This window comes from Centruroides sculpturatus, unplaced genomic scaffold, assembly GCF_000671375.1.
Source record: "Centruroides sculpturatus isolate CEXI.00-Female unplaced genomic scaffold, Cexi_2.0 scaffold1180, whole genome shotgun sequence".
NCBI lineage: Eukaryota > Metazoa > Arthropoda > Arachnida > Scorpiones > Buthidae > Centruroides > Centruroides sculpturatus.
In genome coordinates this window covers 61,699-85,990 of record NW_019385360.1, presented here as the reverse complement: position 1 = coordinate 85,990, position 24,292 = coordinate 61,699, and the positions used below count along the sequence as shown (strand labels likewise).

Sequence of the window (24,292 nt, the reverse complement as noted above, 5' to 3'; positions counted from 1 at the left end):
ATCGATGGAGTCACGCAACTAAAGTCTCCTGGTTGCTGGCAGAACCGACCTACAACTGTCACTAACATCACCGCTGTGACTAATGACTCTCCCTACCACCGTATCATGGCCGAGTTCACTACCATCACAAATCCGTCGATAATCCCCGAAACCAAGAAAACGCCAACCACCTTTCATCACATCGAGACTAAAGGACCACCTGTCTTCTCAAAACCCAGACGATTACCACCACATACGCTCCGAGCAGCACAGGAAGAATTTCGGTTCTTAATGTCCCAAGGCATCATCAGACCATCCAAAAGCCCCTGGGCCAGCCCACTACACAAGGTCAAGAAGGCAAATGGCCAGTGGCGACCGTGCGGCGACTACCGTCGTCTCAACGCTGTATCCGTCCCTGACCGCTACTCTGTTCCTCATATACAGGACTGTACTCAACTCCTAGAAGGCAAAACTATTTTTTCCACCCTGGATCTAACCCGCGCCTATCACCAAATACAGGTCTTCTCCGAGGACATTCCAAAAACAGCCATAACAACCCCGTTTGGTTTGTTCGAATACGTCTATATGCCTTTCGGCCTACGAAACGCTGGTCAAACCTTCCAGCAATGCATCCACCAAGACCTACTTGGCCTCGACTTCTGCATCCCGTATTTCGACGATATATTGGTCGCGTCCAAAGATGCGGACGAACACACGGACCATCTCCGCCAAACGTTCCTCCGCTTGCAAGAGCACGGCCTAATACTAAATTCTTCCAAATGCATCCTCGGAAGATCTGCAGTTCCATTTTTCGGCTGCATGATTACATCATCCGGAGTAAAACCTTTGCCATCAAAAACCAAAGCCATCAACGATTTTCCTCAACCAAAAACTGTAGCTGAGCTCCGTCGTTTCTTAGCCATGCTCAATTTTTATAGACGTTTTTTGCCAAATGCAGCCCAAACTCAGGTCCCACTGCTCGAATTTCTCAAGGACTCCAAAAAAAATGATAAACACATTCCTGGGACGAATCTGCTCTAAAGTCCTTCAACCAATGTAAAGCAGATCTTTCAAATGCAACGACCCTGGCATACTATTCGTCACATGACAATCTCTCCCTAATGGTAGACGCATCTAATGTCGCCGTCGGCGCCGTACTCCAAACCCATTCCGCCGAAGGAACTCGTCCACTAGCCTTCTTTTCACGGAAACTAACGCCTACCGAAATAAAGTACAGCACCTACCACAGGGAACTGCTGTCTATATACTCCGCGATCAAGCACTTCCGCCATACCATCGAAAGTCGAGACTTTGTCATCTTTACGGACCATTGCCCCCTCACCTTCGCTTTTTGCCAAAAACCAGAATCTTGCTCCCCACGTCAGCTGCGACATCTCGATTACATTGCGCAGTTCAGCACCAACATCAGGCACGTCACTGGCTCGAACAACATCGTAGCAGACACTCTCTCTCGGATCAACGAGATTCGACTTCCCGTGACAGACTTTACCGCCATTGCGGAAGCTCGAGCAAACGACGACGAGCTAACCGCACTCCTCACGGATGATAAAACAGCACTCACGCTACAGCCACTTCGAATCAGTCCGTCACTACAAATATATTGCGACACCAAGGACAGCAAAGTTCGCCCATATATACCACTCCAATTTCGCCGTCGAATCTTCTCTTCCATGCACAATCTGGCCCATCCAGGAATTCGTGCAACGAGGCGTCTTGTCCAAGAACGTTTCGTGTGGCCTTCGATGCAGAAAGACATCGCCAATTGGACCCGTTCCTGCATTAACTGCCAACGGTCCGAAGTGAATCGGCACACCAACAGCCCTCTTCAGAGATTCGACCTCCCATCCAATCGGTTTTCACATGTGCATCTCAACCTCGTAGGACCACTCCCGCCTTGAAATGGATCTACCTGTCTACTCACCTGCATAGATAGATTCACGAGGTGGCCGGAAGCTGTTCCCCTCCACGACATTTCTGCTGAAACAGTCGCTCGCACTTTTTCTCACATTGGATCTCCAGATTCGGTGTTCCCTCCATCATCACAACCGATCAAGGCCGACAATTCCAGTCTCATCTGTTCGCCTCACTGACAGCTATGTTGGGCATCCAACACATACGTACAACATCATACCATCCATCAGCCAATGGTTTAGTTGAACGATTCCATCGTTCGCTAAAACAGGCTCTCAGATGCCACGAACAACACTGGACGGAATCTCTCCCAATCGTTCTACTCGGCCTTCGATCAGCGTTAAAAGAAGACATCAATGGCACTTGTGCCGAGATGGTGTACGGCACAACCCTTCGTCTCCCGGCAGAGTTCTTCCATCCTTCACAGGAACCGCCAGCAGACCCATCATCCTTCCTCCATCACTTATGGTCCACGATGCAGTCGCTTACGCCGACTCCAACATCTGCACATGTCAAACCTTCACACTTCGTCCATCCAGCAGTCGACACCTCCCACGTGTTTGTGCGAAAAGAAGGTCATAGAACTTCTTTGACCTCCCCTTACGATGGACCCTTCCCAGTTACCGTGTGGACACCCAAGCACTTCACGATCCTAGTCAACGGAAAAACAACAAAGGTTAACATCGATCGTCTGAAGCCAGCATTTCTGGACAGCGAGAACGCCAGCACATCGTTAAACTCGTCCAGGACATGTCCAGACTCCCCAGAGCGACCAAGGATAAACACTCCTAATAACTCCGTGCCTACCAACACGACGACGACGACGACACGTTCTGGAAGAAGAGTCAGGTTCAACCCCCAGTACCTTTAACTTCGTACCTACGGCACTGGGGGGGAGTACTGTGGCGACAGCTTTGGCGGTAAATTCCAAAGCTGCCACAAGGGGAAACCCCTGAACTGTACAAACCTAACCTATGACATCACACATTCCTTGTTGGATTTGGACCTTGCAGACGCATGTAGTATCGTTCCGTGTTTTAATCTGTACAGTCGCGCCATAATTCATATATACAATAAATGTTAATCTTTTATTGTATGTGGCCTGGTTTGCAATGATTAATTTCACACAAACTGGTGACCACAAGTACTTTTGGGTAATTATTTAGTAAGAAGGTCTGAACGATGTCCATGATCTCAAGATTCTTTTTGTAATCGGAGGTAGTTCTATTGGATATCTTTTTGATGAAATTGACAAAATTGTTTCTTTTTATGAACAGGGGGATATATGAGTGGTAGTCCATGACTTTATTAACGTTACAAGATTTTTTATAATATTCTATTTCAAGGGTGTTAGAATGTCTAGTAACTAAAACATCCAGGAATGGTAATTTGTTGTGAAGTTCGTTCTCAACTTCAAATTTAATGTTATCAAGACCATTAACAGTTGCCAAACGCTGCAATCTATATGGTTGTGAAATTAATAAAAGTACAATAAAAGCAATAAAATTTGAAACTAACACTTATAAACGTAAATATCTTGAGCACATAGAGATTTTAAAAATTGACAATGTTAATAGAATTAATGATAACTTAGTTGTTAAAATTGACGAAGGATGGTATAATTATATCTTTTAAAATAGTAAATATCTTTGTGATGTAATGTCCACATGTACTGTTAAAAAAAAAATACCGTTGGAAACTTGTAATTGTATCACATGTTGTCACCACTTGTACACCAGATGTGGACTGACACACACCTCCCTCACTACCTTCCCAGCACCTTGTTGTAAGCTGGCACCTGCTACTCTATCGTCTTACCTTTTTGGTATGTATATTACCTGTCTGTATAACTTTAGTCCATTAATGTTAACTAATTATTGTCTAACTTATAACTGTTTTGTATCAGCACCCTGTATGTCACTCCACCATGCAAGGTCATGAAGATTTATTACACCTGTCTACAATGATATTGCCTACTGCTCATACTGTTATATTGGCATCTTCATCTTTGTATTGTATAGTTTTTTAAGTTTACCTTACTTTGTATAATTTTTAATATACCACCTACTTTAGATAATACCTACTGATGATGCTTACTACTCATACCATTACAGTGGTGTCTTCAGTTTTTATATTGTATAACTTTAGGCTTATTTTTAAGTTGACCGTTACCTTGTATAATTCTATTATAGCATTACCTTTAACTAATACCAACTGATGAGGGACTGTTTTCTATAGGGAAAATAGTCCGAAATGCATTTTGGGTTTTCGTTTTCACACTTATGTAGTAATTTTTTGAGTTTATTAAATTGTTTTCACTTTGATCCCTNGATTAAAATAGTATTTATAAGCAGTCCTTTAAAAAAGACAAAAGAAATAGCTGAGTTAAAAACGAGAAAATTTCATATATTAAAAGAATTTTGAATGTTTACAGCTGACTCTTCCTATGTTCCAGCCAAATTTTGGACAACGTGATCTTAGCGCTCAAAGTGATAGAAATATTTATTAAACCAGAATAGTAGCATTAGAGCTATTGGCAGCGCAAGGACCAGTATATCTATCGACTCTGCTATCGCTTCCTTTCCTTTCTTCCCTAGTTTTAAGATAGTTCATAAGCGTTAGTTATATATTTTTTTCTTTTGAGTATTATCTGCATGCACATTTTGTCATGATCCGCATACCATTTGTCCTTTTCTTGTTTTTACCATTAACATAAGCTGCATTATACTTTTTGTGACTGAGGGGATGGAATCTGAAAGAACCTTGTTCATCATGTGCAAAACTAAAAAATATTGTTGTTACATATTTTTGTGTGTTTCCTTTTTGTTGGTATATGTACCTTTGCACAAGCATCACAGAATGTTTAATAAATATATGAGAATTGGTAATATGTGAACTCTGAATGAGGGATTTGTCACCTCCCAGAGTTATAAACCCCCCTGTATGAGTAAAAAAACTCAATAGAACCATATCTGTACATGTGACCTTATTCAAGATATTTGCCTCCAAAGGTCAGTTTTTACTGTAAACTGGTATAATGCCTGTTCTCCATTCTCTGCATCAATCAAGGTAAGTGGATGTTCGTCTTGACTGATGCTCTGTATGAATTATTCAATATTAATTACTTTATATTCATTAGTAATATAAATTTGTAAAACTTCTAATAAAAATCGTTCAGTTAGATTTGGGCTATATTTTATTAACTACACTTTAAGTTTAAACTGGCAACGTTAAATTGTGTGTCGATTGTGATTGGCTAAAACACGTTTAAACTGAAATTTGAATCGGGTGAGTGTGTTTTCTGCTTGTAAATTGTAATTCAAATACTGTACGTAAATGTTTATTCGCTGTTATTCGTTATTTCTTTTTTTATTGCCTTTTTATTTTTATATTTATGAAGCGAATGGCCATTATATTATTCTGAGAAGCAAAGAGGTGCGTTATGTCTTAAGAATTTAAATTTATAACAGCGTCAAGTCCCTTGTTTATACATAAATCTAGTTTTGATTTAGTTTATCATCATTATTATTAAAATAATTTGTGTTTATACATTAACACAGAATATATTTCTCGGTCGTGTGTTTTGTTTATGTTCATATAGTTTGAAAAGGCAAATACTAAATTTATTATTTATTTGCCTTTTATAATATATATATGTGTGTGTGTGTTTGATACAGAAGCACTCTTATTAGCTTCTGAATTGTGGCTCTATGTTGTGAACTATGAAGCCCTGGTACCCAACTTTTACTAATATTCTTCCTCTATACCTAATGCCAGAGTTGATAGATATAGTGGTCCTTGCACTGCTCTCTCAAGTACAGTTAATGCCTCAGGTTGCTGATAGCTGGCATGAGAGTCACCGGTAGGCGAGAAGAACTTCGTTTATCTATTTGGTTTTCCTGTTTTCAAGCATTTTTGTAACTTTTTTTTTTACTGTTCTGTCAAAAAAATCTTATTTGTAATTACATTTTCTAATTTTATATCATGTATAAAGAAAGAAAAAGTATATTTGGCTTAATAAAAAAATTAATAATAATAATTTTAAATTACAGATGAGGATGTGGCTAAATCAAAAATAGTTATATTTTCAATTTAATTTATCCAGGTTTTAAATAGATATATATTTAAAACTGTTAAAACTAATATCTCAAATACTATAGTAGAGATAACAGAGACTTATCACACTGCTACTGGTAACATAAAAATGACACTTATATTACTAGTAGCATTGTGATAGGTCTGCTATTTCTACTATAGTATTTGTGATATTAGTTTCAACAATTTTCAAGACAAGAAGCTCTTTTATAATGTTAAAAACTGTTATATTGCTACATATTGTGAATGAAAGTTTTTAACATAATATTCTTGTATAATATATCTATTTAATAGAAAGGTCATGGTAAAATAAGTAAATAAATTTGCATTTTACTGTTTTGTTTTATTACATATGTATGACAATATAATTAGGAAAACCATAGCTTATCCTCTGATACATTTAAATAGTCATAGAAATTTAATTCAAATACAAACTATTTTTAAAATAATTTATTAACTTTAACACTATATAAAGTTTTACTTGATTTAGTATAGTAAGAAATAGTATTTGGGATATTTGAAATAGTTTTGTATTTTTGACATGAGAAATTACATTTCTTATGACATTCACATTGGCTCTACATAGTTTGGTAATTTATATAAAATAGTGTGTTCTGCACTATCAAAAGTAGAATATGAATGAAGATTTATTGATGGCCTACTACACCTTTCCTTTGTTTATATAGGTTTAAAATATCACTAATATGTCTTTCTTTTAGTCTCCACATCATCACTAATTACTATCACTGTCAATATCTAATAATATTGTTTGAACTCTTGCCATCCTACATTTACCTATTTCATTTGTCAACCTCTAACTCATCATCATCTAATCATCTCTAAGTTATTGTGTGTCTGTAAATATGTTGAATATGTTGTCAAAATAGTTGGAATTTCCTCTTTTTCCTCTAACAGTCTACATTTGAAATCCAAGAACTAAATATACTGACTTTTAATTCCCCTTTCTAAACTGTTCCTAACTTTTTTTGCTCAACTTTAATCTCTCTCTGTCTCATTAATAAACACAATATAAACTGTGAATAACATATCATAGCTCTTTTCTCACTGCAAACTATAATAATTTACCTAATATTAAAAAATAAAAAAAGATATGGGCTTAACCTTGATAAATTCCAAAGCCATCCTAAATCTCTTTTTTTGTGACACTAAATCTATCCTATCTTAACACACAGTTTAACATTTCTATACGTTTCCATAATTAGATTATATAATTCTCATCATTCACTTTTCTTCCTGATTCAGAGTGTTCTCAGGAATCCCGAAGACATTCCATATTAATAACATATATAGAGGCTTAACTATAAATTTTTTGACTATTTTCTTGCCCTTAACAAAAACTCCTAAAAATATTTAAAAATGAACACAAATTGTAAGCAAAAAACAAACAGTCTAATCAATTTAAAGTCTAAAATCGTGAAAGTGACAGTTCATAGAAATAGAAATATTAACAACATTAGAAACAAATAATGTTCAAAACCGGATTAAATTCAAAACCGGATTAAAATAGTATTTATAAGCAGTCCTTTAAAAAAGACAAAAGAAATAGCTGAGTTAAAAACGAGAAAATTTCATATATTAAAAGAATTTTGAATGTTTACAGCTGACTCTTCCTATGTTCCAGCCAAATTTTGGACAACATGTGATCTTAGCGCTCAAAGTGATAGAAATATTTATTAAACCAGAATAGTAGCATTAGAGCTATTGGCAGCGCAAGGACCAGTATATCTATCGACTCTGCTATCGCTTCCTTTCCTTTCTTCCCTAGTTTTAAGATAGTTCATAAGCGTTAGTTATATATTTTTTTCTTTTGAGTATTATCTGCATGCACATTTTGTCATGATCCGCATACCATTTGTCCTTTTCTTGTTTTTACCATTAACATAAGCTGCATTATACTTTTTGTGACTGAGGGGATGGAATCTGAAAGAACCTTGTTCATCATGTGCAAAACTAAAAAATATTGTTGTTACATATTTTTGTGTGTTTCCTTTTTGTTGGTATATGTACCTTTGCACAAGCATCACAGAATGTTTAATAAATATATGAGAATTGGTAATATGTGAACTCTGAATGAGGGATTTGTCACCTCCCAGAGTTATAAACCCCCCTGTATGAGTAAAAAAACTCAATAGAACCATATCTGTACATGTGACCTTATTCAAGATATTTGCCTCCAAAGGTCAGTTTTTACTGTAAACTGGTATAATGCCTGTTCTCCATTCTCTGCATCAATCAAGGTAAGTGGATGTTCGTCTTGACTGATGCTCTGTATGTAGTTGTATGCTTATGGCCATACACTATTGTATAATTTTTATATAGTCATAGTTTTAACATATTTCCTTTGTTTTTTGTTCCTTCTTAATTCCAGAACTTTATTCTTGCTCTATTCCAGGGGGTCATCAAACTTTTTTCACAGCCAGATAACTGAGAGAATGACAAGCATGGGCCACATAACCATTTTGTTCAATATAGTACACTAATACACAAAAAATAGACAACCAATGTATTTATTTACCAATACACAAACACAATGGCTACAGCCAGCTTGTAATCACTTTTCTTAGAAACTTCATTGCAGGTACTTACGCAAAAAGTGCTCTGATATTCAAAGTCACAAAAATTTGAAATTTTTATTTCACTGGTTTTCTTAAAAATTATATATATTACTGTCAGATGCAAAAATCAGATTGGATCACTTCTGGTGTTTTTACTTACACTTACTTTAATTTTTCTTACATAGTAAATTTATCTACAATCTATATTTCCATATAAATAAATATATTTTAGCTCATTTGTGGCACAGTGCGGTGGTGGGCCAGATCCACCTTACGGGTTGATCCAGTTGTAGTTTGGTGACCCATTCTATTCCCTTGGGTGGTGAGAGTTGATTCGTGGATCCACATGGAACAAAGAGGGGATAGACTACCTGAGGGCCATGTTGGAGTGATGGGTCAGCTTTTGGCTGGTCCTCATAAAGTAAGGACTGAGAAGATGGTGCTTTGTGTTGTCAATTATCAACAAGACCGGTGAAACAGAACAAGCCTGAGAGGAATTAGTGAACTTATCGAAATGATGATACAGTCTCAAATCTAGAAAAAGTAAGACGACGACTAGAAATCAGTCTAAGTGAGTTCCACGTGGTCTCCCATTGAAGTTGTATAACATTCATACATTCCGGGTATTTTATTCTTTTCTGTTATTTATTTTGCTGTTTATTATCTTTCCTTTCTGACTTCCCTCTTCTTTAGTTTTAAGTATTAAGTCATTACCCAAGCTTTGTTCCCTGTACGTGTTGTGATATTTCTGTCATTTGTCTGCCAATAATTTTTGGTGAAGCTGTGTTAATGTTTGTTGTTATTGAATTGAAATCATTAAGAACTGCGAAAATAAATACTTTGTTTAACCATATACTGCATGCTTCTTTATTCGGTACATTCACCTTTGTTGACTTTGGTGCAAGCGACAGCCAGCACCTCAGTGCCCACATGGGGGCAAGCCCTGTACTTTCCTAAAAACTATATAACATCTAGTACTCCATGAACAGTCAATTGGACTACTCAAAGCTGGCATAGTCATGTGGGCTAAATAGTTAAATGTAATAGTCTTAGTGGAGTGATGTGACACTTCATTGTGTATGATCTGGAAGTAGGCAGATTTTGGGAAGCTGTATCTCACCAAGGAATGTGTGTAGAGGTATGGTTCCTTTGACTTTTTGCTCCTATGGGTATAGTCTACCACTCTGATAAGATCCTAACTGTCTGAGGTGTAACTGTAGCCGAGAATTATTCAAAAATATATTTTTTGTATGATTATTAGAATCCTCTGCTAATCTTATACACTAAAACTATAAACAGTTGTTTAAATAATTTATTTATTCCATTAATAACAGTACATAAACTATTAAATAAATTTAAATAAAATTGAAAAAAAATACTGATACTGAATAATAATGAGTTATAAACTGTGTCAAAATTTTATTTTTATTTTTTAACATCAACATTTTGGCATATTTGTATAATTAAGAAAGTTTATCATTCCAAAAGTGTATAAGGAAAAAATAACTGTAAAGCAAAAATTTGACACACTCCCTATACATTTATGTTCTGAATGAAGAAAATAGTAGGCAATGACTAAGCCAATAAACTTCAGAATACTTTTTGAATTTCGTTAGTCATTGAATGTAACCTGATAAAAAAAAAAAGTTATATCCAGTTCATTACATTCACTGCACAGACTATAGTTACATAGGAAGAGTAGGCATGAGTCAGCTTGAGCTGGAAGGATGGAAGGAGACATGAAAGTTGACTTATGGATCCAATCTCTTTCAACATTTTTTATTTTTTATGTTTTTGAAACATTTTTATACAATCTTTATCATAAAAGTTTCATTTTATTTTCTTTTACATATTTTATTACTGTGATTCATGTGTTAACTCCCATGTCTTCTTTTATCTGTTTCAACATGAACCCTTCCAGTTCACATTGACTCCTGTTTACTCTTTCACTGTACAGACTGTAATACTTTGGAGTGTATTTATATGAATAATAATATAAAAATCACAATTTAACCCTTTCACCTGTCATAGATCCTTCCAGCTCAGTCTGACTATCTACTTTTTCCCTGTGCACTGTGCAGACTATAGTTACTAACTACTTTGTACAAGACAAAGTGGTTAGCATTGTTTTTATTTTCAATGAATTACATTTGTTGCTCATTCTCAAGAACTCGATTCTCGGAAACTCATTCGAATCATGAATGTTTTTTATTTTTAAACATATTCAATTCTACCTTGGTTAATTTCAGCAAAGACTGTGTCCATACATCCCTTGTCACAGGACCATTTCTCTGAAAAGAATTGAATTCGTTTCCAGAATAGTTTCTCATGCTTTTTGGTAACTGTTGCATCTGAAATCTTAATTTTCCTGCTTTATTCATGTTAAATTACCTTTTAAGTACCCAAAAACCTATTCCATTTCTACATTAGAGAGGTAATCTTATAATAAAATTTAACATAGAAAATTGCTCCATTTTGAAGTTTTTTCTTCCATTTAGCAGGTTTCTGTTTCATTCAGTTTCCATTTTGGATATGTTTTACTATATAAAAAAACTGTTGTAGTTTATTGCTTTCTGGAAAACCATACATATCAAGCCCTTTTTATTTCCAAACAGTCAATCCGATACTCAGATACAGTTTGCAATCTTGGTGTAACATTTGATAGAAACTTTAAGTTATTGTATCAAAATTGTTATTGATAATACAGTAATACCTCGAACTTATGCGATAGGTGGGACTGAGTGATAACTGTGGAAGTCGAATTCGCGTAAGTCGGGGTATAATTTTGCAATTTGTGTAAAATCCAAGTCAGATGTATTTAAGCTAATAAATGTTCTCGTTAATCTTATCTCGTCTTTTGATTCGTTCACGGTTACAAGAAATCACCATATAGTCTCTCAAGTCTCTGTAGATATAACAAACACAGAAATAACGCAAAATAAATTGTAGCTATGTGTCGATTAGGCACGACACGTCCAAACATGTAAGCTGAACAATAGTGTGGGGGGAGTGAGTAATCAAGATTTGCATGGTGCTGAAACAAAAGACAAATTGACGAGATTTGAAAATCGCGTAAGTCAGGGTAGTGTAAGTCGAGGTATTACTGTACATAGAAATATGTTATGGAGATAGTGCAAAATCATATTATCTAAATTAATACTCAGATCATTGTTCTTTGCTAACTTTCAATTGTTGATAATGCTCTCAACAATTTGAGCTATAGTGCTAAAATGTATTCTCGAGAAACTGAGATAGGATTTAGTCAATTTGGATACATTATGTAGACTATTGATTAGCGATTCTCCAACAAATGCTATATACATTTTAAATCTGAATTTTTAAAAATGACTAAATTATTATTTTCAGATATTTTACTATAAATATAATGGTTTTTGTTATTTCTATTTTTTTTCCACTGATTCATGAATCAATCATACATACATGTAACTTAAATCATATTTATAATTTTTTTTTCCATACTAAGCACATCTCAATGATACTTTCTCTCTTAATCAGATTTATAATTCTTGAACAGCATAATTGATATGATCTGTTCAGATGTATTTATGCCTTTGATTTTAAAAGATTTCGTCGATTATGTAAAAATCATTTTGTTTTTGTAATTTTTAGTTATTACTGTGTTGCTTTTTATTAGGTTTGTTTTTTGTTGTTGTATTGTAAGTATAATTTTATCTTTTTACTCATATTTTCTTCTTTTTGTTTTGGTACTTTGGGGATAGCACTCATTGTCTCTGAGCTTCAATGTAACTTTTAGTCCAGCGTAATGCTTGACATTTGTTCCAACTGAGTATCTTATGTGCATAACTACAACAATAATAATGATCATGATATGATCAAAACATTTTATGAAATATTTCAGAGCCATTGAAACTAAATTTGATTCAAAGTTCAAACAATTGGAAAACTGTTTGACCTTATCTACTAATATACACAGATAAATTTTTCACTTTTTATGTATTTTGATTCTCTGTAATAATTTAATATGAAGATAGTTTTGAAAAAAGCCTTAAGTATTTGTTCATATAAAATTTCCTTGCTGAATTTTATAGCTTTTTGAGACTTATAAAATTTAAGCAATAGATTGTTAGGTCTGTAGGTTAGATAAACTTGGAATAAATTATACTAGACAGTTGACTTCATTATTCACATTAGACTAATGTAAGTGTATCTAAGTAAGCTTAACTTATAAGAGTATTATTTTTATTTTCAGAATAAAAATTTGAAAGTAAGAGTTTCAAAGAAACGATTGCAGAAAATAGAATAAGCCGAAAATTATATGAATAAATTTTGTCTCAAACCAAAAAAAATACAATCAACTTTACTGTGAAGGTAAATATTATAAAAAGTTTAAGATTATATTATTTAACATTTAATAACTAAATTAATGTTTATTAAATAAAAATGATTCCTTTTTCAGTACTTACTTACAATAACTTTTAAAACTGCTTTCAAAACTCTAAACTATTGTATTTTATTCTTAACTTTTTAATTTCCATTTAAATAAATGATACATGAAGTCTTTCAAATAAGATTCACTTAAGATAATTGACCATTTTATCAAATAAAAAGAAATTTTTGTTGTTGAAATAACTTTTACCAATTTTTATTTTAGTTTTTTCTGACACACATTCACCATCTGTTGACATTTTTAAATATTAAAAATAATAATTATTTATTTTAACTTTGAAATTTATTATTTAAATGAATAATGGAAATAGTTTCTGGATATTTATTCTTATAGTTTTAGATGTTTATTTACATTTTTGGATATTTTAAATTTTTAATAATTAATCATTATTTCTATTTATAGATGTTTGTAAATATTTATAAACAGATCATAATAAAGTTAGATGGATTTTATTTGTTTGCATGATTAGTTAAATTTTTAAGTTTAAATCAATTGAATAAATGATTAAGCTATCGGCAATAATTGTTTCATCTCGTTAATCTATTTATAACAATATTTGTTTAATAGTAAACAGAATTTACTACTTAATTAGCCATTCAGTATATAAAAATCTCATTATAAAGAATTAGCTATTGAAAGACTTTTAATTTCCATAATGAATTTTAAATCAGTCATTTAATATATTTGCTGTGGAACAATTTATGATGATGATCTTAATTCATCATGGAGGTTTTACTCTTGCTCCTGACAGAGATGTTTGTGTTTGATATTAATGAGAATTGTTATATTGAGAAGAGTGCTATTGTGACTTTAATTCTTATAAAGGTAATGTTTGAAAACTCTTACAAACCAAGATCAAATAATTTCAGTATAAAATATAATTAAAATAAAAATTATAGTTTATTCTGAAGACACTGTACTTTTATCTTATTTAAATTAGTACAGGATTTTCCATTCTTTGTACAGGGAAGAAAATAATAAAATAATATACAACAAAATAAAATTACAAAGTTCAAATAATTAGGTTTAGAATATGCAAGATCTTACACAGGAAAAAAAGACTTTGCCTTTATTTTTTTTTTATTTAACAAATTGAGAAAATCAATTATGTTCTTATAAATAGTTCCCTTCTGAGTTGACACACAGCTGGATATGTCATCAAAGTTCAAAACAATTTTGAAGATCATTTTCTGAAAGACTTAATGATCTTCATTGTTTTTGCTTTCACATCTGACAGTGTTCCACACAGTTGGCTGCTACATATTCTACACATGTACAAAATACATTCATCACTCATTTCATTCTTCCAAAACACTATGCAGCACTGGAGAACAACACTACATCTCAGGGTTAGTAACACTTCCATACAAACAAACGAAATATTCATTGGCAAGGAATTTTTTTAAGGAGATTCCTTGAGTCCTCTCTGGTTTTGCCTAGCCCTGAACCCATTATCCAACATGTTAATCAACACGCAATGTGGCTACAATATCAGACATGAAAAAACAACACTGTTTACACTGTCACATCTTATGCAAATGGACGACATAAAACTTTATGCATCCACACAAAAACAACTTCATCAACTCCTACAAATCACACATTCATGCACCAAGGACATACAAATGGAATTTGGCTTAGACAGATGCAAAACACTTCACATAGAAAAAGGAATCCTGAAGAAAGAAGATTTTGCACTTAGAAATGGAGATGTTATTGAATCCATGGTAGAGGGCAAGTTATATAAATATTTAGGATTCCAACAGGCCAAACTAACAGGACATACACAAATAAAGCAAAGATTAATTAAAGAATACCAAAGTAGGTTAAATGCTATTCTCAGAACACAGTTAAAATAATAAATACATATGTCGTCCCAGTACTCACATACTCTTTTGGAGTTATACATTGGACTCGCACAGATCTTGAGCAACTCCAAAGGAAAACAAGAACAACACTTACTAAGCATAAACAACATCATCCTAAATCCGCCACAGAAAGATTAACCTTTCCATGTAAAGATGGCGGACGTGGTCTGATTGACATAGTAAACCTTCACTACAAACAAATGCAGTCATTGCGAGAGTTTTTCTATAAAAAAACAAGAAACATCACAATTACATAAAGCAGTAACTCTAGCAGAACTCAAATAACATATCATTAAACTTACACTCGCATCATACAGACATGACACAACATATAAAAAGCATAGACACCATCAAGCAATCGTGGGCTCAAAAGGCACTCCATGGCAGGCATCCTTACGACCTGGCCAGGATTCTGTTGACAAAACTGCGTCAAACAGATGGTTAGATCTGGGATGCCTCTTTGGGGAGAAGGAAGGATTCATGATTGCCATACAGGATCAGGTCATAAACACTAAAAACTACAGAAAACACATAATCAAAGATACAACACTCACAAATGACACATGCAGAAAATGTCAATCATGCCAGAAACTGTACAACACATTACATCTGGTTGCAAGCTCTTGGCACAGACAGATTATTTACACAGACATAATCAAGTAGCAAATATAATACACCAAGAGCTTGCAAAGAAACACAAATTGGTAGACATTCATGAACCATACTACAAGTATATTCCACAGACAGTATTGGAAAACAGCATGCACAAAATATACTGTGGTGTGTCGTGTTTTGAGTAGACAAAGAAAACAGACAACACTAAGAGCAGAAATAATCATATATTAACACTAGGAGTACAGCCAGAACGGGGTCGTAGGGGAAACATACATACAATGTGACTAGTTGTTCTTAATCCAAGATCTTGCTATTCTTCTTCCCTTTTCGCTCGGTCCTTTTCTTTCTTCTTCCCGCCAAAGTCTTCAAACAGCCAAAGGTCTCCCATGATCCATTTACACTCCTTATATATCAGTTGCCCCTAGCGCCCCCTTGCGTTACATTCCCAAATTACAAATTAAAAAATAAAATAGACAAATATTATAACACACGAATATTTACATTGACATAACGTTACTAATAATACATATAAACAATAATATTTTAGTATAAAAGAAACACCACATTTAAGCCTCCATGAAGGGAGGAGGGGAAAAAAAAAACAAACATGGTGGGCACCACCACAATACTATGACAGCCATAATTACAGATAAAACAATTTACCTCAACAGACCAGACATCACACTCATTGACAAACACAATAAAATCACATACATTACAGACATAGCCATTCCAAACTCTCACAATGTGCAAAACACATGCACTGAAGAAATTAGCAAGTACACAGAACTCTCCCAGGAAATAAGGCATCTGGAGGATGGAAAGGGTGCTTATTTTACCTGTCATTCTCTCGTGTACAGGTGTGATACCACACACACTACACAAAAGCCTGGGAACATTACAATTGANGTAACTGAAAAAATGAAGCATTTTAAAAGTATTGAAGAACATATTTTTTTTTATTAGTGTTCACTTTATAGTTGAAACAAAAAGTACTATGGACACCACATACAGTAGTTGCTGACTAAGCAACGGCATAATTTGTTATCACGTTAGTTTTCGCAGTGTCACCTACTATTAACGGGTTTACACTACCTTCACTTTTATATGTGAAACCATTAGTCAGTCAATTTTAAGGACAATTATACACTACTCATTCAGGAATTGAAATAATTCGCACCACCCATTTTTCTTTTCCTTGATGTTTAAACGTCAGTAATGCCACGCATGCCTGTTCAGTGCAGTCAAAGGCATTACATCTACCGAACATAGTTTTGAGAAGGTTTTATCATTAGACTGAGGAAGCAGGATAGCTGTTTCACGGAAGTTCTGAGCTGACGTCAGAGTAGACAAACAGTGCGATCAGGCTCTGGAGGCCGCAGACATATCACCAGGGCCGTGTTCAGTAACGCAGAATTCTTGCTAAGTCTAGTTATGCTGTGATGTTGAACTCGTTTCTAACTACTGCTTGACTCCTTTCACCACTAGAATTCTAGCTAGTTCAGTCAGCTTCTTTTGTCTATGCTAACTTCTACTAGTGACGTCATTGTTTTTGTCTTGCCCTACGATTTGCAAGATGGCTGCTCGCGTTGGAGTAAACGTATTTTATTATAAGAATCACAAAGTTATTCTCTCATTCTAAAATGACTTCGAAATGTAACATTATCATATGACGGTGTAACAGATTCTGAATAGATTTTAACGGCAGATAGTGGTCCATTTTGTTGATTACAATTAATAATTGCTTTATTAATTTCATCACGATCTGACGCAGCTTCCATTTGAATAATTTATTGGTTACTTCATCCTTTTCGACCATAATTTTAACTTCGTCCACCATTTTACTTAGTTGTCTAAGAATAATCGTTTAATGATGCTCAGAATTTTAACTTAAGTGTTCTGCGTTACTGAACACGGCCCAGGAAACCTGACTATCTGACAACAGCAAACAGCTGCAATGACGTTTTCTTTACTACCCAAACAATCGTGTAACTCTCGCTACAAAACCTTGCTCTTCTCGTATCATTATCAAGCATGTATCAAACGCAATTTTTGCATACAATACATTAATGCGAAGAACGTTGATAGCACACTGGTACATTAGCAAACCCTGTGCCCTTATCTTTTGCCTTTTCAGTAAGATAATGATTGATCCATTTCTGATATATCTAGTATTACAGGAGGATAACAATAGCCGTTTTTAACGTTAATTCGAATCGCTACGCAACAATAAAATTTTCTTGTTGAGAGAGGATCGATTGTTTACTCGTGTAAATATTTATTGCATTTTATCGAGTTTTGCTTCATTTGCAGCGATATTTAAGTAAGTTTAGACTACGATCTTTTTAGAATTAAATACTTTTTAACTTTAATTGGAAAATATACAGGACCTGCACACGAAAACAGTAAGTTAATTTATCAAAATCCATCATTTTTTCCTGTATTTATACACAACTTAAGTGGATACGATGCACATTTGTTTGTAAAAGAACTTGGATATGATAAGAAGAAAATTGATTTAATTCCAGATAATGAAGAAAAACATATTCATTTTTTTTAACACGTTTAAACTGAAATTTGAATCGGAATAAAAATTTGAAAGTAAGAGTTTCAAAGAAACTATTGCAGAAAATAGAATAAGCCGAAAATTATATGAATAAATTTTGTCTCAAACCAAAAAAAATACAATCAACTTTACTGTGAAGATTTGTGATTTTATTATGGAGGAATCTAATCCAGTGAAAGTTGCAGTTCAGGTTCAACCTCTCTTACCAGAAGAAATAATAGATGGTGCCACTTCCGGTATAAACGTTTTGTTTGAAAAATCTCAGATTTTGGTACCTTCTGGTAAAAAGTTTAGTTTTGATTATGTGTTTGATGAGAGAGGCACACAAGAACAATTATATAGGATAAGTGTACAACCACTCTTGGAAAAAGTGAGAAAAGGTTGTAATGGAACAATATTGACATATGGTCAAACAAATACTGGAGAATCATATACAATGGGAATTGATTCAGCCATTCAAAATAAAGGAATCATCCTTCATGTTTTAAATGATCTTTTTGGTTTTGCTAAAGAAATGTCAAATGTCCAAATTTCCATAGATGTTTCATTTATTGAAATTCATAATAAAGAAATTTATGATCTACTTTCTGAGAGAAAGAAGAAAATTCAAATTCAAGAATTTTCAAATAAAACAAAGGTATTTACTTTGCATCTTTTAACAAAATATTTTAAATATATTCATATAACAGAATATTATTTATGATTAAATTATAGAAGCTTTGTACTCATGCATTATGCACATTTACATTTTGGTATTTGCAAACATTTTTCATATCCATGAAGTTAAAATTTGCTTGTTTGTGGAAGGATAAGCAAAAATAATGTGAAACAATGCCTAATGATATAATTAGATGACTTTTTCTACTGTAATTTGTGTTGTTGACCATTAGACCACACTATATATTGTAGTTTCTCAAGTTATCTTAGCACCTGCATCTATGCCGACAGTAAAAGTTGAATTTTATAACAGTAGGCATTGTGTATGTTAGCATTGTATAGTACAAGAGGATTTTGGTTCAGTTTTCTTTTGTCCTTACAAATTAGCAACGTTATCTATATAGAAAGACTCTAGTTACAAAATATCAAAACGGCCAAAGAAAGTTAATTTAAAAACAAGAAACATACCTTATTTTTATATACCGTAAACTCTAATCTTTTAATTGTTTCTGCGGACTGATGAAATAGAATGTAAAGTAAGAGAAATGTAAAACTGAGAAATAGGAAAATTTTTTAACTAATATTTTCTATATTGTACTTTAATAATGATCTTAATGTTTTCAACAAAAGATGATGACTCTAATAATCATCTATCAAATTGTTCATGGTAACATTAAAAAATGTTCATAGTAGCATAACATTCATGACATTTTTTTGATATTGAATTTATTATACATGCTATATTAGTTTATATGGAAGTAGGTGTTGATAAATGGTCAACAAAAATATATAACAGTTCAGAAAAAATGAGGAAATATTGACATATACCAGGGCTAGCCAAACCTCGTCACAATAGGAGCCATATATTGCTTACCCGATATATACAAGAGCTGCATTCTCTCTCTACATATATATAAAGTTTAAGTTTATAAGAAGAAATATAAGTAGGCTGTACAGGAGCCACAGTAAGGGTCTACAAGAGCCATTTGTGGCTCATGTTTTGGCCACTGCAGTTTGGCCACCATGGACATATACAGTAATATATGAACTGGAAATTTTTTTATTCCTAAATATATGTGAAACATTATATAACATTTATAAACTTTAAGATATAAAATGCAATAATATGAATTAAAAATTCTTCTATATTAGATATGTTAGAATAATCAGTTTTCAGTTTCAATAATAACTTCATTAAAATAATTATCTTAAAAGAATAAATCAGTAATTTATATTTGACATTGTATTAGGTATTGGGAATTTTAATTGACTGTGTTCATTTACTCTTCATAAAATAAACAAAATAAAAAATCAGAATTTTAATTCTCTTATTTGTTTACATATGAACTTATTATTTTCTTTCATTTAATTTAGCTAAATGAAATTAAAATTATATATACAGTATATAATTTTAAAAAACTTTTAAAAGAAAAGTCACTTTAAAATAATNGGTGCCACTTCCGGTATAAACGTTTTGTTTGAAAAATCTCAGATTTTGGTACCTTCTGGTAAAAAGTTTAGTTTTGATTATGTGTTTGATGAGAGAGGCACACAAGAACAATTATATAGGATAAGTGTACAACCACTCTTGGAAAAAGTGAGAAAAGGTATTGGTTCTATAAAAGTTTTTTAAAATTCATTAGAATGCATTAACAGAATTTAAAAATTTACCTATAACTTATTGAAATGAATTGCTAGATTCTTATCGTGCTACATTACAGCTAATGTTAAGGAATTAGTAATTTGGCACAGATATGCAGTTTAACTGTCATACTATGTTAAATTTAGTAACTGTCTATTTCTAGTCACATTACTTAATACAGTTGTCCCTTGTTACATCATACTTTATATTGCTCATTCAGATATATCTCAAATTTTTTTTTTTCAAATATAAAAGTTCTTTAGCCAATAATGAATGGGCACATCTGTTATATCATTCCATCTGATACATTGTTCATTTGGTCTCTCTCTCTCTGCATGCATGATATAACAAGAGCTACTGTAGTTTATTAGCCATGATGTAGTCCACGGATTGCCAAACTTTTTTTATTGTCAACCACCTACAACTTTTCAAAACTTTACATTGACTCCCACCAAAACCTTTGTGTTACAAGCAAAAAAAACAGCTCTTACTATTTTAATATGTTTCTTTTAATTTTACATTTTTGACATTTATTAAATATATGTGAAATACTAAAATTAAATGAACAATGCTTAAAAATGGCTACAGAGGTGCTAATAATGTCAGTGTACTGCGAATCAGATACAAGCTTGCGAATGCTTGACATGTACTATATAAGTAAGAACTGGAGCACGGATTTGGCAGTTTACATCTGTCCTGTGCGACTTGATCCTTAGACATTTTACACACTGACAGATAACTGTACTATTGAATTCATTGAAACAATATTCAAGAACATAATAATATGTAGTTACATTTATGACTTTTAGTTTCAGTTTTTAATTGACCCTCTAGCCATATCAACCACTTTGGCGACTTCTGATGTACCCCAATAAAAATCTGGCAATTTGTTTGAATAATGAAATTATTAGGTGGTTTGTATATGTTGTTAAAAATACATTACTCTATTTTTAGGTTGTAATGGAACAATATTGACATATGGTCAAACAAATACTGGAGAATCATATACAATGGGAATTGATTCAGCCATTCAAAATAAAGGAATCATCCTTCATGTTTTAAATGATCTTTTTGGTTTTGCTAAAGAAATGTCAAATGTCCAAATTTCCATAGATGTTTCATTTATTGAAATTCATAATAAAGAAATTTATGATCTTCTTTCTGAGAGAAAGAAGAAAATTCAAATTCAAGAATTTTCAAATAAAACAAAGTTACTTGATGTGAGCATAATTAATGTATCAAGTACAGATGATGCACTTCGTTGGTTGGAAAAAGGAGCAACTATTCGAAATACTGTTTCCACAACCACTTACTTGCATTCCAATATATCACATGTAATATTTATTGTATATATACATCATAATCAGAGTACATCTAAACTTTGTTTTGTGGACTTGGCTTCATCAGAAATAACTCAAAGTAAAATTCCAAATATATCTAGAGAAGGTATTCAAGTAAACTTAGGATTGCTTACATTGGTTCATGTAATGAACTCTTTAAATAACAAACATCAAAAAACTCATAAACCATACAGAAATTCGCTATTAACTCGAGTCCTGAAAGATTGTCTGAATGAAGAAACAGTTACATTATTAATAGCATATATTAGTTCTGCAGACACGTGCATGAAAGAAACAATGAATACTCTTCGTTATGCATTAAGAGCTCGTTGTGTTAAAGATACTATTATTCCAAAGAAATCGAATTTTACTATTTTAGAATCGTCCTCAGCTACTGAAAATTATCCATTGACTGAATTGGAAAATATAAATTCTTCTCATATGCTTGCAAGTATTTCACAACCATGCTCACCTAAACTTGAAAGTGAACAGATTTCAGTATTAAATAAAACTTTAGAAGACATATCAAATACAACTAAATGGAACAATAGTGAAAATGTATCAAGAAGAAAATCTCAACGTTTATGGGAAAAGAAAACAATTGTTAAAAATCCAGATGATTCAGCAATTTTTATTTTTGAAAATTCTTTTCTTTCTTGTAAGATGCCAACTAAGAATAACTTTAAAAAAGTTCAACGGAAACAAAATAAAGCTATATTAAAGTTTTTAAATAAAGGAACAAAAACCGACTTGCAAACACTTCCTTTCATTGGAGAGAAGAGAGCTTTGGCTATCGAAACTCACAGAAACACTCACGGACCCTTCAAGTCCTTAAAAGAACTTCGTGAAGTCGAAGGATTTTCCGAAATCTTTTTAAATCGCTTCCTTAAAATGAATGCTATTACGTTAGATTAGGGAATGGCGCATCGGTATTTGTTCTTAAACGCGCCATTTTTAATTACAATGATGATCTTATCCGTTTAAGTGAAATTTTAAACGGTTTATTTATATATTAACACGCTTAAAACATAATTGTTTCATCAATGTCATTAATTATCGAAAAGAAATTTTAATGCTTCCTGTAACTGTTTTTTTTTTGTACCAGTAAGCTTAACTGTAATAGAAATAATAATAATAATAAAAGGATTTTTAAGACTCAAATTGGGTTCGTTTTTTAATAGCAATTAATAAATTCTGATTATTACTTTTTTAATGTTAAAAAAAGCGTTAAAAATATTGTCTTCAGGTAAAACTGCTGAAGGATCTGACTCGGCGTCGTTAGAACAAAATGGATTTTCGTTGGGGAAACGATCAGAATCGATAATTAATTTCATTTTTTTTTTTATTTTCTAAGAACGCAATTAAAATTCCCTAATTAAAAATTATGCCTTTAAGATGCGCATTATAAAGTGAATTTCTTTTTTCTCCTAATTAGAGTCGGCATTTCGGATAAGTGCCGTCTGGAGGAAATCGTGAAGTGCATCTTAAATCGAAGGATTTTGACCCGTTTTTTTTTTTCGAGGAAAAAATAAAACGCTAAACTTTCGCGTTAAAAGGGGATAATAATAATAAAAGCTCTGACGGATGAACTACGACCTTGAAAAGCGACGTTTCCTCCCCTCGTGGCGTTTATCGATATTCCGGTCAATTTCCTCTCTAACTTGTATTTACTCGATTTTTTCCCCCGTGTATAATTAGAAGACGATGCGGAAAACCGTGCCGAATGTATCTAAAAGTGTCTAATTTTAGTAATTTAACAAGAAAACCGCACGAGGAAGGAGGAGGAGGAGAAAGTAAAGTTTTTGGTTGAAAGTTCTCCTTAATGAAAAGCAACATCCGTCCGTTATCTGACATTGATAAATCTCCCGGACTAAGCTCCATACTAATAATGAGGAGGGGGGAGAAAAAACTATCTTTACGAAGTTTTATCCAACACTGCCGAAGGAGGATTTAGAGTTCCTATACACCGACGGATGAACAAACCAGAAGCGAAAGGAATTCTCTTTTTATTTATTTTTTTCTCCTTCCTTCTTTCCTCCCTCCTCCTCCTCCTTTTTTTTTCTTTTCGTGCTGTACAGGACAGTAATTATGATTCACTTGACTGCAGGCAGCGGCTGGAAGATCGCGCTGTCTCTGACAAGAATGATTGATTACTTGAAAAGATCACGAGGTCTAGCAATGACCCTCCAACATGGAAAATGTTCTAACATCCATCTCTACCATTTATCTTTTTGCATTTTTAAAAATTACAATCGCTTAACTTCCAAAAAAAAACAATATGGCCACATTATTATTAATTTTTAAATCAAAATAATTAAGTTGTTAAGTAACTTACATCATCTTTAATTAGCTTTAATAATGTTTTGTTGTATACTTTTTTTTTTAAATTGTGTTGAAAGCTATAACTTTGAATAAGACATTAAATGATGATGATGATAATGATGGAAAAACTGGATTAATTTTAATTAATGGAAATTAATTTATATATTGTTAAAATTAAATGGCTAATCATCTTTATTGTTGTTTTAAATTTTTTTAAGGTTAAAAAAGTGTTTAATTTGAATGAAGTTTGGATTTAAATAAATTTTAATTA

The 24,292-nt window shown here is 32.9% G+C and overlaps 2 protein-coding genes across 2 annotated transcripts in view; one reads left to right on the top strand and one right to left on the bottom strand.

The window, feature by feature from the left end:
• Positions 1–13,090, bottom strand: part of LOC111638104 (WSCD family member AAEL009094-like) — a 44,502-nt gene extending 31,412 nt beyond the window's left edge. The window contains exon 1 of the mRNA XM_023383745.1: positions 13,032–13,090. The gene's annotated coding sequence lies outside the window, so the exon portion shown is untranslated. The remainder of the gene's footprint in view (positions 1–13,031) is intronic.
• Positions 5,134–24,292, top strand: part of LOC111638099 (chromosome-associated kinesin KIF4-like) — a 50,422-nt gene continuing 31,263 nt past the window's right edge. The window contains exons 1-5 of the mRNA XM_023383741.1: positions 5,134–5,199; positions 12,814–12,932; positions 18,200–18,331; positions 20,216–20,324; positions 21,314–21,731. Coding sequence (XP_023239509.1) covers positions 18,215–18,331; positions 20,216–20,324; positions 21,314–21,731 — 644 coding nt within the window. The 5' untranslated portion in view covers positions 5,134–5,199; positions 12,814–12,932; positions 18,200–18,214. The remainder of the gene's footprint in view (positions 5,200–12,813; positions 12,933–18,199; positions 18,332–20,215; positions 20,325–21,313; positions 21,732–24,292) is intronic.